Source organism: Oncorhynchus mykiss, chromosome 1 (assembly GCF_013265735.2).
Source record: "Oncorhynchus mykiss isolate Arlee chromosome 1, USDA_OmykA_1.1, whole genome shotgun sequence".
NCBI lineage: Eukaryota > Metazoa > Chordata > Actinopteri > Salmoniformes > Salmonidae > Oncorhynchus > Oncorhynchus mykiss.
Genome location: NC_048565.1, coordinates 63,207,006 through 63,222,497, shown reverse-complemented (window position 1 = coordinate 63,222,497; position 15,492 = coordinate 63,207,006). Strand labels below are relative to the sequence as shown.

The window sequence follows — 15,492 nt, the reverse complement described above, 5'->3', positions numbered from 1 at the left end:
TGCTCAAATGGGAAAATACTTTTTCTGCCCCTGCCTAAACTATTCCGTATCATCCTTTAACCACAACTGTATTAATCTGTAGCCTAGAGATTGTTGGCTTTGTTTTACATTGAGTGGGATGGGCATTTTGCCATACTGAACAGCTTTGCCATTTTTTAATGGCACTCTGTTTTTATTTTTAGCAGAGATGTGTTCAACGCTCCTATCAGACGTTAGTAATATGCACAGTATACTCTAGGTTTGAATGATTGTCATAACCCATTTAATGGTTTGGATTTGAAGTGCCCTCCCTAGTGCCATGTACACTGCAATCTGCAAAACTGAAGTGTGTGTGTGTGTATATATATATATATATATATATATTAAAAAAAAAATAAATAAAAAAAAAACTGTCCCCTCGCCCTAACCAGGGACCCTCTGCACACATCAACAGTCACCCGCGAAGCATCGTTACCCATCGCTCCACAAAAGCAAGGGGAACTACTACTTCAAGGTCTCGGAGCAAGTGACGTCACTGATTGAAACGCTATTTAGCGCGCACCACCGCTAACTAGCTAGCTGTTTCACATCCGTTACATATCTTATTTCACAAAGCAGAAGTTCAACTTCCCACTTAGAATCCTGTCAAACACTAGAGTTTTACAACCCTCCATGGAGTTGATATCCTTTTGTTACATTTGGAAATGAAAAAATGAATGCAACTTCTCAGTAGTCTCTTCCAATATATGCAATGTAGACCAATGCATGCATAAGCTTATTTTCTGATCTACTTGTTTCCTCAGTTTTTATTTTTCCCACTTTCTCATTCTCCAGGCTTGATCGTCTGTTCATCCTGCTTGACACTGGAACTACACCGGTGACGAGGAAGGCTGCTGCCATACAGCTGGGAGATGTGGTCAAACTCCACCCGCATGAGCTCAACAACCTTTTGTCGAAGGTGGGTGCTGGGCTTGTCCTCATCAGTGCCACAGCCAGGTTTCTATCTACATCAGGGTTGTATTCATTAGGCACCAAAAGGAAGAAAAGACTGAAACGGGGAAAGACTACTTGAACTTAAATGTTTTTATAATTTCATTTTGCTACAATGTGGGCTAATGAAAACAATCCAGGGATTCCACATTGATGTCAGCTCCCCACACATCTGCCTGCAATGCTGCCAAAAGGACATCCATACTTTAACCACCCATACAGATTTGCAAAAATCTAACTGGCGTCCCGTAAAAGGTCAGACTGTTGCATAGCCCATTGTCTTTCTTGCCTCAGGGAATGTTGAAGTGATTATTAAACAAGTGGACTGTTTGACCTGCTTTACATTTTAGTCATTTAGCAGACGCTCTTATCCAGAGCGGCTTACAGTTAGAGTTCATACTTTTCTCATATTGGTTCTCCTTGGGAATGGAACCCACAACCATTGCGTTGTCAGGACCATGCTCTTCCAACTGAGCCACATGGGACCTGACACCTGTTTGAATGAGATGTGTTCCATCCTATGAGTCTAATGTTTTCTCATTTACCCATAACCTTCAGGTGTTGACATACTTGAGAAGTCCAAACTGGGACACTCGTATCGCTGCAGGTCAGGCAGTGGAGGCCATTGTGAAGAATATCCCAGAGTGGAACCCGTCACCCAAGCCCAAAGAAGGTGAACCAACCTCGACCTGCCACGTTAGTCACAGCCAATTGCCTGTATTTTGTTTATCCTTACAGCAGGGAACAAATAATGCCTTAACGTTCCATTACACAAAGGATTATCATTTAAATAACCTTTGAAACGGCCAGGAATGGGTGTAATGATGATTGCGCTAGGTGTTGTAATACAACTGGGATGTTAGCGCTGCATCTCTACTGCTCTTAAGTAACCATTGACAGGAGGTGATGAGGCACTTGAGTGAGTAGGCGTGGGCAGGCACATTTTAAAAAAAGAAAAAAAAGCGGTTCAGGCTCACACATCAAAATTAAACACTTGACATTTCATCAGCACTCAAGGTGCACACTTCCTAACTTTTGTACTGTAAAAAATCCCTGACGAAGGCGGTGGGACTGATATGTAAGCTTAAATAAACAAGTGAGAGTATCACTTGTTTATTTAAGCTTACATATCAGTCCCACCGCCTTCGTCAGGGATTTTGTGAATTGTGCAGGTTTTTCCTCTTCATGACACCCCCCCCCCCTTCTAGCTCTGACTACTGATATTGGGGAAAAATGTACTTCCTATGCTTTTGGTTGTCCTGCCTAGCTATCTTATGAATGCACAACTAAGTCTCTCTGCATAAGAGCATCTGCTAAATGACTAAAATGTCAAATGGAATGCGTGTCTCTCTCTTCCAGAGTCGTGTGCAGACTTCTCCCCAGAAGACTCCTCCTCTGACCGGTTGAGTTTCTACCGCTTTGACATTTCCCGCCTGCTCAAACATGGTGCTTCTCTACTGGGTTCCGCCGGTGCGGAGTTTGAGGTCCAGGATGACAAGTCTGGTATGCATTTTTTTTCTCTTATCAGTATTATCATGTCATATTTCATACATTGTACATGTGGGCTGCCACTCAGAAGAAAAAAAAAATGTAACTACAAAGTATTGAGTATTTGATCATATTTTAAAGTTCATACATTCAGTATAAACAGGAAAATGTAACAAAGTAGGGCTCCACCCCCAACCTCTCAGCCCATCCTCCCCCTAACCCCACCAAGCCACCATGTCTCTACCCACTCCCTGAAACCATGTTTCCCCATCTGCTTTTTAACTCTCAACTCTTACTATGAACACCTGTGCTCAGTGAGGCTCCTAATAGTTTTGTGTGTCTGTTATTATCCAATTAGGAGGAATGTTATGGGAGACTCCGATATGTGACCACATGGCTAGGCTATGTCTGGTTGTGCTTCTGTTGAACAAGTAGCTGCTTGGATTGAGTCAGCCGCTGTATTGACATTCGTCTTTTAGCTTGTGCCGAACTCCACACAGCAAACAATTATTTGAAACTAGTGTGTCAGGATTTAGTTTCAATGTTGCATAATCTGCATTCTGAATCTCTCCCAAATGGCACCATAACCCCATATAGGGCATATTCTTTTCCTTTAGACCATTGGATCTGCATCCTCTAAGTTTGCTTTTTCATGACGATGTGGTGATCCAAGTGACAAGTTCGAATACAATTTGAATTCAAACGGCTCCAGTCTTTGTCTTTTTATCTCAACTTAATAATACATGTTTTTATTTTGTTCCCTCAGCTATGGGCCTCCTAGTATTCACTACTCTGTATGTCATATGTTCAAGGTCCTGTGACCGTTCATGTTTTTGTGCTTTGCTACACTAGTCCAGAGTGACTTGCGTGCCTCTTTCATATATTTTGGCTGCAGCCTGTGAAAGTACAGTTTACCTGACCTGCTGTTAATCAACACTCTGATCTCTAGTTCACTTGCCTTCCTGTCAGTCTACCTCCTTACTTACGTCCCCTTAAATACAGGAACATGCAGAACGAAGCCTTCATTTATACCTTAAGGGCTGGTTTCAGGGGGACACATTAGTCCTGGTGTAATACACACAACATCCAGGACTATGGACTTAATCTGTCTGCCATAAGTGTCCCTGTGTTCTCTACATAAAATGGGAGTTTCTCAAGAGTTGGTATTTTTCTACAAGCGCCATACCCTCGCTCTGTGCTCTCCCATGCCAGGTGAGGTGGACCCTAAAGAGCGTCTGGCCCGCCAGAGGAAGCTGTTGCAGAGGAAGCTGGGACTGGACATGGGTGCCGCCATCGGCATGGATACGATGGAGCTGTTCAACGACGAGGACCTGGACACCCAGTACACCTGCACGCCGAGTGGCCCTAAGGCCCAGGGACAGGGAGAGAGGGGCTCTGAACCCTGCTCCAGCTCCGGCAATCACGTGGTGAGTCACACTACCGCGATTTCCAACACTCCTCCTTTACGCTACTGCTGTATGTCGAGCTCCAAATGATGGAGTCGGTAATTCCTTTCAACTTTGAACAGCATCCTATGAGGCTTGATACCAGGGTCGTGTTCATTAGGCTATGTATTTTGCAACGGAAAATAAGCATTTCTTATTGGATATATCCATGTAATCCCTCCCTGATGCAAAGCATTTTCTCACTACTGAACTCATCCCCAGTTACCATTGAGTGCAGGCTACTATCCTTTCCCATTAACTTAGAAAGCTAAGTATCGGTTAATCCAGGTCACAACTGTGGCAGACTGAGTACATTTACATGCACAGTAATAATTCAATATTAAACTGATTATGGCAGTATTTTCTTTGCAGTATTTTGCAGTCAGTCATCACAATTGGCGTAAGGTCAAAATCTAAGTAAACATGCCAACTAAAACAACTGGTTTTCGGGGTAATTTTGGGAATTTTTAGGTACAGGTAAACGCCTTAATTGGCAATTCAGCTGTGTATTTGATTTGCACATAGGGTAGCACCAGCTGTGTGAGAGCCTCCCTCTTTAGCACGAGTTAGTGATGAATGTATGTGTCTTTAGAAGTAGTTCTCACAACTTTTCGGTCCAAACTTCGAATCCAATATGCTTCCCAAAAATAACATGGTCGCTTATTTTTAGTTAAAAAAAAATTACCCCCATTTTTCTCCCCAATTTCGTGGTATCCAATTGTTAGTAATTACTATCTTGTCTCATCGCTACGACTCCCGTACGGGCTCGGGAGAGACGAAGGTCGAAAGCCATGCGTCCTCCGAAACACAACCCAACCAAGCCACACTGCTTCTTAACACAGCGCGCATCCAACCCAGAAGCCAGCCGCACCAATGTGTCGGCGGAAATACCGTGCACCTGGCGACCTTGGTTAGCGTGCGCTGCACCCGGCCCGCCACAGGAGTCGCTGGTGCGCGATGAGACAAGGATTTCCCTACCAGCCAAGCCCTCCCTAACCCGGACGACGCTAGGACAATTGTGCGTCGCCCCCTGCGACAGCCTGGGCGCGAACCCAGAGTCTCTGGTGGCACAGCTAGCGCTGCGATGCAGTGCCCTAGACCACTGAGGGAATCATTCTTCTCTCAAATCATGTAAATGTTTTAATCAAACTATTATATTATGACTATCCACAATAATCGCATTGTGTGCATGTAACCGTACTTGGTGTGTGACGCCGGGCTTAGAAGCTTAGTGCTTCTTTAAGCACCGAACAGCATTGCCAGGTATATTTTTGACCAATCGTTACCTGACTATGCGTAACCAAACTTGGAAAGAGGCCAGAGGAGGAATTCTGTAGCTTGTCTGACTGGGACGTCCGGTAGGAAGACATTGGAGTAGGTCCTGACAACATGCTTTGGCTCATACTGTTTGAAAATGTTACAAGCTGTCAAATCCTTGCTTCATCCATCCATGTTTTTGCAATGTCTCTAAGCTCACTGGATCCAAGGTCCCTCCCTCAGACCTCCTCCAATAAGCTTAGAGAGGCATTGAGTAAACAAGGACCCCCTTAGGGCCAATGAGTGTCAGTTATTCACATTTATGTTGGCGATATATTCTCCTCTCTCGAAATCAAGTTGATAGCTCACAATGGATAGGATGTCAGAATGGTACTGATAGTTACATAATGGTCGATACGTAGTCAGTTGAAATATCTGAGCTGCGTTATGGGACAAAGGCAAAGAACCAGAATTTTAACTTTGATTCCAGGTCTAGTATCACGAAACTCAATACCAAAGAGAAAGCATATTAACTAAAGTCACAGAATGGCACTTGATCCAGACATAAACTCAGCTACTGGTCTGTTCAATAGTTGGGTGTCTTGAGTTCATTAACAATACGTTTGAAATTAGTTTTTTACTTCAACATTTTTCAGAGACAGCATTATTGAATCAATCATACAATCTCCGTATATTACAATGGTAATTCTCTATTGATGAACTGGGTAAATCAATATGTAGCCTAGGCCTAGTCACATAAATGCGTGTTCAATAGGAGTGTGTGCATGCATTGAGTTTGAGCTTGTTTTGGTTGATTTCATGAGGATACAGATGACAAAATGATCCATTTCCCTTCCATTTGGGACTTATTTTATTGTATGGATCAATAACATTTGCATAGAAGTAGCTTATTTGATAAAAGTGCACACTGTCTCTTTAACCAGTAATGATGTAATTTAAGAGGGGGACATCCCGGAGTCAGTTCGCTGAGGCAATAGATATTCTTTGGGAGAAATGTAAGAGTGATGCCTTAAGGGAATAAATAATGTTTTGGTGGTCATCAGCTTTGAAATCATATTTTGCATTATGGTTTGAATTTTATCACAAATTACCACGATAGCTTACAGCTGATGCCATCATCAATTTACTAACGAGAAGTTAGTCTACAAAGCTGGAAGCTACTGATATCATCTTGCATTGTAAAGTGTTCTGGACATGTTTTGCAATGTAATTAACGCAAACTCGTACACCGCCTTGGTCTGTACAATTGCCCTTATTTTAGCACCCCCAAAACATAATACTTCCAGATCAACTGTAATGTCAATACCATTGTAAAGTACAATTTCTCCCCTTTCCAACAAAATCAATTACATGACCTAAACGCTGCCCGTTTATGCATAATTCAAGCAGGCAGTGTGCCCCGTCGGGTCTAAAAATGGCGGGTGGGGAAGCGAAACTAGTGCGTGATAGTGATGAGAGATGTGTGGGGAAAATGGCTTTTTTTCCCCCACTCGATCTGTCCAACTTATCACCTTATCGCCTCTAAAATGTAAATAAAACAATAGTTTATGTAATGTGTCATACCTATTTGAAGGTTTGTGTCGAATTTGAATTGTTTTTTTAGGGCGGTGCTAAAGTGATCTTAGAAGTAAACAGCGGCTTTGAGAATGATGATCGCATGCAATGACTAGGTATCCCCCCCCTTACCCCCGTTAACATGCTGCAACCCAGACTCGCAGTGCAGGCCCTGTTTTTCGCACTAAGGGGTACATCTGCTGCACTGATAGACCAAGTGGATCCAACTTGAGAAACATTTGACAGAAGTACCGACAGTAACGTTCTAGTACCAAACGTATTTTAGTATCGGAAAAGTACAGAAGTTTCGGTATACCGTGCAACATTGCTATATGAAATATTCTTTGACAACCATCAGAGTTGACAATGCGGTGAAAACCCATTTCACTTTTGGTACATTGACAATTATTTTATGTGCACTACGTTATCACTCCCATCCCTTTATCCGCAAGAAGTAAATTGGATGAACCCATGTCTGGTGGGAAATGCACAGATTTTAAAATATTTGCATGAAAATCTGTCACCAATTTGATGGAAACCTAGCAAGTGCCTAACTACCCAAACCAGGCACAAGTGGCCAACAGATGTCATGTGATCACCTACTGCTACCAACTGGGAATCAGGCGATGTATTTGCTTCAATGGTAGATGGGTAGACTTCAGCTTTCTCAAGTGTACACTACCGTTCAAAAGTTTAGGGGCACTTAGAAATGTCCTTATTTTTTTGAAAGAAAAGCATTTTGTCAATTTTTTAAAATAACATTTTGATCAAATACATTGTTAATGTTGTAAATGACTATTGTAGCTGGAAATGGCAGATTGTACGCCTGTGTAGATATTCCATTAAAAACAGAGGCCCATTATCAGCAACCATCACTCCTGTGTTACAATGGCACATTGTGTTAGCTAATCCAAGTTGATCATTTTAAAATGCCAATTGATCATTAGAAAACCCGTTTGCAAGTGTGTTAGCACAGCTGAAAACTGTCCTGATTTTAAAGAAGCAATAAACTGTCCTTTTAGACTAGTTGAGTATCTGGAGCATCAGCATTTGTGAGTTCGATTACAGGCTCAAAATGGCCAGAAACAAAGATTTTTTTTTTTCTTTTTCTGATGCTCGTCAGTCTATTCTTGTTCTGAGTAATGAAGGCTATCCCATGCGAGAAATTGCCAAGAAACTGAAGATCTGGTACAACGCTGTGTACTACTCCCTTCACAGAACAGCGCAAACCAACCAGACTAGAAAGAGGAGTGGGAGGCCCCTGTGCACAACTGAGCAAGAGGATAAGTACATTAGTGTATAGTTTGAGAAACAGACTTCTCAAGTCTTCAATTGGCAGCTTCATTAAATAGTACCCGCAAAACACCAGTCTCAACGTCAACAGTGACGAGGCGACTCGGGATGCTGTTGATTTCAGGATCCAACCAACATATCTGGCCTGCACCTTTCAGCGTGTGAGGCGTCAAGTCATTATGTCCTCTTCACTTAAGCATGTGATCTGTGCACATTTTGTTTATAAATATGTCACTATTAGAAGAACACAACAATATGCTCACTGTCTGAGGAACAGTCTCTCTCTTTGGTCTGGAATTAATGACTCCCATCTTAAGATGTCTATAGCTTATTACTTTACTGAAAATAAGAACATTTTTCTTTTATCAATTAAACTCATGTTCAGTTGAAATTGATATTTTTTCAGCCCATGCAGGCGGCAGAGATAATAGACTCAGAGTTTCGACCAGGCATGAGCAACCGACAGAAGAACAAGGCTAAGAGGATGGCCAAGCTAGTGGCAAAGCAACGATCCAGAGACATGGATCCCAACGAGAGAAGGTATGACCAATTAATTTTTTTTCCCAAAGCTTTGTTCATTAGGCACCAATGAACAAACGGTTCTGAAACTAAGTGGAAGGTGAAGGCTTGTCCTGTAAGAAATGCACCATTTACGTTTGCCTTAATGAACACGACCCAGGTGTTTCGGTCTTTGGTTTCCATCTGCATCTCTTTAAAAAAAAAAAATGTATTACTGAGTTGGGAAATCAAATAACAGATCAATATTTTTCTTCCTGTAGTAATGACAGTTTTGAGGGGGAGCCTGAGGAGAAGCACAGGAAAACTAGTAACGTAGTCATCGAGCAACCGGCAACGGAGCATAAAGTCTTAATCGATAACGTTCCAGACAACTCCAGTCTCTTGGACGAGGTAGGCGATTGGTCAGCAAGGATAAAGCTCTGTTAAAGAATACAGTTGAAGTAAACTATTTTGAACAGAACTTGAATTAAATTACTAGGTGTTTGAAAAAACAGACTGGATAGTTATGAAATGAGTGTCTTTGTCCAAACATTGAAGAGAAGTTCTGCTTCATCTTGTCCTTTTTTTTCTCCCCTAGACCCAGGAGTGGCCCCTGGAGAGCTTCTGTGATGAGCTCTGTAATGACCTCTTCAACCCCTCATGGGAGGTAATGACCATAGTCTTAGCAGACCTGCTCAAGTCATCTGCAATCCTAAAGCTCTATGTACACTGAACAAAAATATAAACGCATCACATCAAATAATATTATATTTGTCATATCCCCCGACTGCAGAGTGTCGACCTTACCGTGAAATGCTTATTTACGAGCCCTTAACCAACAATGCAGTTCAAGAAATGGAGTTAAGAAAATATTTACTAAATAAACTGCAGTTTGGACACCTACTCATTCCAGGGTTTTTCTTTATTTTTACTATTTTCTACATTGTAGCTTAATAGTGAAGACGTCAACTATAAAATAACATATGGAATCATGTAGTAACCAAAAATGTTTTAAACATATTAAAATATATTTGCAATTCTTCAAAGTAGCCTCCCTTTGCCTATATGACAGCTTTGCACACTTGGCATTCTCTCAACCAGCTTCATGAGGTTGTCACCTGGAATGCATTTCAATTAACCTCTCTAGGGTATGTGGGACGTGTCCCACCTGGCCAACATCCAGTGAGATTGCAGAGTGCCAAATACAGAAATACTCATTATAAAAATTCAGAAAAGATACAACTATTAAACATTAACTTCTTGTGAATCCAACCACGGTGTCAGATTTAAAAAATGCTTTACGGCAAAAGCATACCTTAGTCCAGCAGACAAATCATTATAAACAGTTGCCAGCCAAGTAGAGTTAAAATGAATCCCTTACCTTTGATGATCTTCATATGTTTGCACTCAAGACATTCATTTATTCAATAAATGTTCCTTTGGTTTGATAGTCTCTTTTTATTAGAGGTCGACCGATTTATGATTTTTCAATACCTATTATTGGAGGACAAAAGAAGCCGATTTTAAAATGTATTTGTAATAATGACAATTACAACAACTGAATGGAAACTTATTTTAACTTAATATTATACATCAATAAAATCAATTTAGCCTCAAATTTGTATTAAATAATGCAAAAACAAAGTGTTGGAGAAGTAAAAGTGCAATATGTGGCATGTAAGAAAGCTAACGTTTAAGTTCCTTGCTCAGAACATGAGAACATGAAAGCTGGTGGTTCCTTTTAACATGAGTCTTCAATATTCCCAGGTAAGTTTTAGGTTGTAGTTATTATAGGACTACTTCCCTCTATACCATTTGTATTTCGTTAACCTTTGACTATTGGATGATTTTATAGGCACTTCAGTATTGCCAGTGTAACAGTATAGCTTCCGTCCCTCTCCTCGCTCCTCCCTGGGCTTGAACCAGCAACACAACGACAACAGCCACCCTCGCTCTGCATGGGTAACGCTGCTTCAAGGGGAACAACTACTCAGATTCTTAGAGCGAGTGATGTTTGAAACGCTATTAGCGTGCACCCCGCTAACTAGCTAGCCATTTCACTTCACAGCGTTACACCAGCCTAATCTCGGGAGTTGATAGGCTTGAATTCATAAACAGCAGAGCTGCTGGCAAAACGCACAAGTGCTGCTTGAATGAATGCTTATGAGCCTGCTGGTGCCCACCATCACTTGGTCAGACTGCTCTATCAAATCAGACTTAATTATAACATAACACACAGAAATATGAGCCTTAGGTCATTAATATGGTCGAATCTGGAAACTCATCTCGAAAACAAAACATTTATTCTTTCAGTGAAATACAGAACCATTCCATATTTATCTAACGGGTGGCATCCATGGTCTAAATATTCCTGTTACATTGCACAACCTTCAATGTTATGTCATAATTATGTAAAATTCTGGCAAATTAGTTCGCAATGAGCCAGGTGGCCCAAACTGTTGCATATACCCCAACTCTGCGTGCAATAAACGCAAGAGAAGTGACACAATTTCACCTGGTTAATATTGCCTGCTATGGTCTAGGGCACTGCATCGCAGTGCTAGCTGTGCCACCAGAGACTGGGTTCGCGCCCAGGCTCTGTCGCAGCCGGCCGTGACCGGAAGGTCCGTGGGGGGACGCACAATTGGCCTAGCGTCGTTTGAGTTAGGGAGGGTTTGGCCGGTAGGGATATCCTTGTCTCATCGCGCACCAGTGACTCCTGTGGCGGGCCGGGCGCAGTGCACGCTAACCAAGGTCGCCAGGTGCACGGTGTTTCCTCCGACACATTGGTGCGGCTGGCTTCTGGGTTGGATGCGCGCTGTGTTAAGAAGCAGTGCGGCTTGGCTAGGTTGTGTTTCGGAGGACGCATGGCTTTCGACCTTCGTCTCTCCCGAGCCCGTACGGGAGTTATAGCGATGAGACGAGAGTAATTACTAACAATTGGATACCATGAAAAGGGGGTCTCATATATATATATATATATATAGCCTGCTAACCTGGATTTCTTTTAGCTAAATATTCAGGTTTAAAAAATATATTCTTCTGTATTGATTTTTAAGACATTGATGTTTATGGTTAGGTACACGTTGGAGCAACAACAGTCCTTTTTTGCGAATGCGCACTGCATCGATTATATGCAACTTATGACACGCTTGATAAACTAGTAATATCATCAACCATGTGTAGTTATAACTAGTGATTTATGATTAAGTTTAATGCTATCTTGCAACTTACCATGGTTTCTTACTGCATTCGCGTAACAGGCGGGCTCCTCGTGAGGCAGGTGGTTAGAGCGTTGGACTAGTTAACCGTAAGGTTGCAAGATTGAATCCTGGAGCTGACAAGGTAAAAATCTGTTCTGCCCCTGAACTAGGCAGTTAACCTACCGTTCCTAGGCCGTCATTGAAAATAAGAATGTGTTCTTAACGGACTTCCATCTGTACGCACTATACTTTGTAGCGCCTTACGGTCAAATGCCGAGCAGTTCTATTCCAGGCGGTGATGCAACAGTTCAGGATGCTCTCAATGGTGCAGCTGTAGAACCTTTTGAGCATCTGAGGACCCATGGCAAATCTCTTCAGTCTCCTGAGGAGGAGAAAGTGTTGTCCTTTCCATGACTGTCTTGGTGTTTGGACCATGATATTTTGGTGATGTGGACACCAAGGAACTTGGAACTCTCGACCCGCTCTACTACAGCCCCGGTCAATGTGAATAGCGGGCTTGTTCAGCCCTCCTGTTCCTGTAGTCCACAATCATCTTTGTCTTGCTCATGTTGAGGGAGAGGTTGTTGTCCTGGCACAATAATGCCAGGTCTCTTACCACCTCCCTACAGGCATTCTCATTGTCAGTGATCAGCCTACCACCGTTGTCATCAGTAAACGTAATGATGGTGTTGGAGTCGTGCTTGGCCACGCAGTTGTGGGTGAACAGGAGTACAGGACGGGACTAAGCAAGCACCCCTGAGGGGCCCCCGTGTTGTGGGTCATCGTGACAGTTGTTGCCTACACTAACCACCTGTGGGCGGCCTGTCAGGAAGTCCTGGATCCAGTTGCAGAGGGAGGTGTTTAGTCCCAGGGTCCTTAGCTTAGTGATGAGCTTTGAGGGCACTATGGTGTTGAACGCTGAGCTGTTGTCAATGAACAGTATTTTCACGTGTGTTTATTTTGTCCAGGTAGGAAAGGGCAGTTTGGCATGCTATTGAGATTGTCATCTGCTGGGGCAGTATGCGAATTGTAGCGGGTGTAGCGTTTCTTGGATAATGGTGTTGCTGTGAGCCATGACTAGCCTTTCAAAGCACTTAATGGCTACAGATGTGAGTGCTACTGGCCGGTAGTCATTTAGGCAAGTTACCTTCACTTTCTTGGGCACAGGGACTATGGTGGTCTGCTTGAAACATGTTGGTATTACAGGCTCGGTCAGAGAGACACTTGCTAATTGGTCATTGCATGCTCGGAATACACGGTCCTGGTAATCCATCTGGATCCGCAGCCTTGTGAATGTTAACCAGTTTAAAGGTCTTTCTCACATTGGCTACGGAGAGCGTGATCAGTCGTCCAAAACAGCTGGTGCTCTCATGCATGCTTCAGTGTTGCTTGCGTCAAAGTGAGCATAAGGCATTTAGCTTGTGTCACTGGGCAGCTCATATCTTGGTTTCCCTTTTGTAGTCCGTAATAGTTTGCAAGCCCTGCCACATCCGACGAGCGTCGGAGCTGGTATAGTACGAGCCAGTCGTAGTCCTGTATTGACGCTTTGGATGTTCGTCTGTGGGCATAGTGGGATTTCTTATAAGCGTCCGGATCAGTGTCCTAATCGTTTGAAACGGCAGCTCTATCCTTTAGCTTGTTGCAGATGTTGCCTGTAATCCATGGCTTCTGGTTGGGATATGTACGTACGGTCACTGTGACGACGTCATCAATGAACTTATTAATGAAGCCGGTGACTGAGGTGGTATACTCCTCAATGCCATTGGGTGAGTCCCGGAACATATTTCAGTCTGCTAGCAAAACTGTCCTGTAGCATCTGTCATTTGACCACTTCCTGCTTTAGTTTTTGCTGTTAAGCAGGAATCAGGAGGATAGAATTATGATCAGATTTGCTAGATGGAGGGAGCGGTTTGTATGCATCTCTGTGTGTGGTCTAGAGGCGTTTCTTTTTATTTAAAAACAAAATATATTATTTCTCCCTCTGGTTGCACATGTGACATTTTAGTAGAAATTAGGTCAAATTAATTTACGTTTGCTTACATTAAAGTCCAAGGCCATTAGGAGCGCCGCTTCTGGATGAGCATTTTCTTGTTGAACGTGGTCTTAGTGCCAGCATCGGTTTGTGGTGTTAAGTAGACGGCTACGAAAAATAGTCAGTTCTACGGTTTATCATGAGGTAATCTACTTCAGTTGAGCAATACCTTGAGACTTCCTTAATATTTGACATTGCACCAGCTGTTATTGAAAAATAAACCCCGCCCTTCGTCTTACCAGACGTTGCTGTTCTGTCCTGGCGATGCACGGAAAACCTAGCCAAATGTATATTATCCGCATCGTTCAGCCACGACTCGGTGAAACATGAGCTATAACAGCGTTTTAATGTCCCTTTGGTAGGATAGTCTCGACCGGAAATCATCAAGTTTATTTTCCAGTGATTGCACGTTAGGCAATGGAACGGATGGTTGAGGCGGAATACGCACACGCCTTCAAAGTCTAAGGCGGCACCCCTAACTCCACCCCCTGTATTTGTCTTTTCACGCGAATGACAGGGATTTGGGCCTGGTCTCGGAGAAGCAGTATATCCTTCATCCAGTTTGAGGTGATTAATCGCTGTTCTAATAACCAGAAGCAATGTTTTTTGTTCATAAGAGAAAGTAGCAGCAACATTATGTAAACCAAAAAAACAAGTTACAAACAATGTGACAAAACACACAAAATAGCACGATTGCTTAAGGGCATGTAAAACAGCAGCCGGTGCTATTACATACAAAAATGTCAAAGATTTTACTGAGTTACAGTTCATATAAGGAACTCGGTCAATTTAAATAAATTCATTAGGGCCTAATCTATGGATTTCACATGACTGGGAATAGTGATATCTGGTTACAGACTTTAATTATTATTATTTTTAAGGCATCTATCTGTTGGACCACCATTTGCCTCATGCAGCGCAGCACAGTTACTTCATATAGATTTGATCAGGCTGTTGATTGTGGCCTGTGGAATGTTGTCCCTCTTCGATGGCTATGCGAAGTTGCTGGATATTGGTGTGAACTGGAACAGTCGTACACCTCAATCCAGAGCATCCCGAACATGCTCAATGGGTGATATGTCGGAGTATGCAGCTTCCAGGAATTGTGTACAGATCCTCGCGACATGGGCTCTTGTATTATCATGCTGAAACATGAGATGGTGGTGGATTTAATGGCACATCAAGGTGCGTCAGGATCTCGTTGCGGTATGTTTTTGTATTTAATCGATGGTAATTTGAATGCACATTGTGTTTATTGTCCGTCGCTTATGCCTGCCCATACCATAACCCCACCGCCACCATGTGGCACTATGTTCACAATGTAGACATCACCAAACTGCTCGTCCAAACAACGCAATACCCGCTGTCTGCCATCTGACCGGTACAGTTGCAACTGGGAGAACACTTTGCCAGTGGCCATTGAAGTTGAGCGTTTGCCCACTGAAGTCGGTTACAATGCTGATCTGCATTCAGGTCAAGACCCTAGTTAGTATAATGAGCACCCAGATGCGCTTCCCTCAGACTTTCTAACAGTTTGTGCAGAAATACTTTGGTTGTGCAAACCCACGGTTTCATCAGCTGCCCGGGTGGCTGGTCTCAGACAATCCTGCAGGTGAAGATGCTTGATGTGGCTTTCTTGGGCTGGCGTGGTTACACGTGGTCTGCGGTTGTGAGGCCGGTTAGACTTACTGCCAAATTCTCTAAAACGACGTAGGCGGTTTATGGCAGAGAA

General features: G+C 42.9%; 1 protein-coding gene across 3 annotated transcripts in view; it reads left to right on the top strand.

Annotated features, from left to right (window-relative positions):
• The window catches only part of LOC110526655 (TATA-binding protein-associated factor 172), a 75,041-nt gene that overhangs the window by 1,187 nt on the left and 58,362 nt on the right, over positions 1-15,492 (top strand). For 2 of the 3 annotated variants that reach the window (XM_021607797.2, XM_036982482.1), the window contains exons 2-8: positions 814-937; positions 1,528-1,642; positions 2,329-2,472; positions 3,670-3,884; positions 8,434-8,567; positions 8,807-8,936; positions 9,124-9,192. In XM_021607797.2, coding sequence (XP_021463472.1) covers positions 814-937; positions 1,528-1,642; positions 2,329-2,472; positions 3,670-3,884; positions 8,434-8,567; positions 8,807-8,936; positions 9,124-9,192 — 931 coding nt within the window. Of the gene's footprint in view, positions 1-813; positions 938-1,527; positions 1,643-2,326; positions 2,473-3,669; positions 3,885-8,433; positions 8,568-8,806; positions 8,937-9,123; positions 9,193-15,492 lie in introns of all 3 variants that reach the window. The other variant, XM_036982471.1, reaches the window with a different exon arrangement.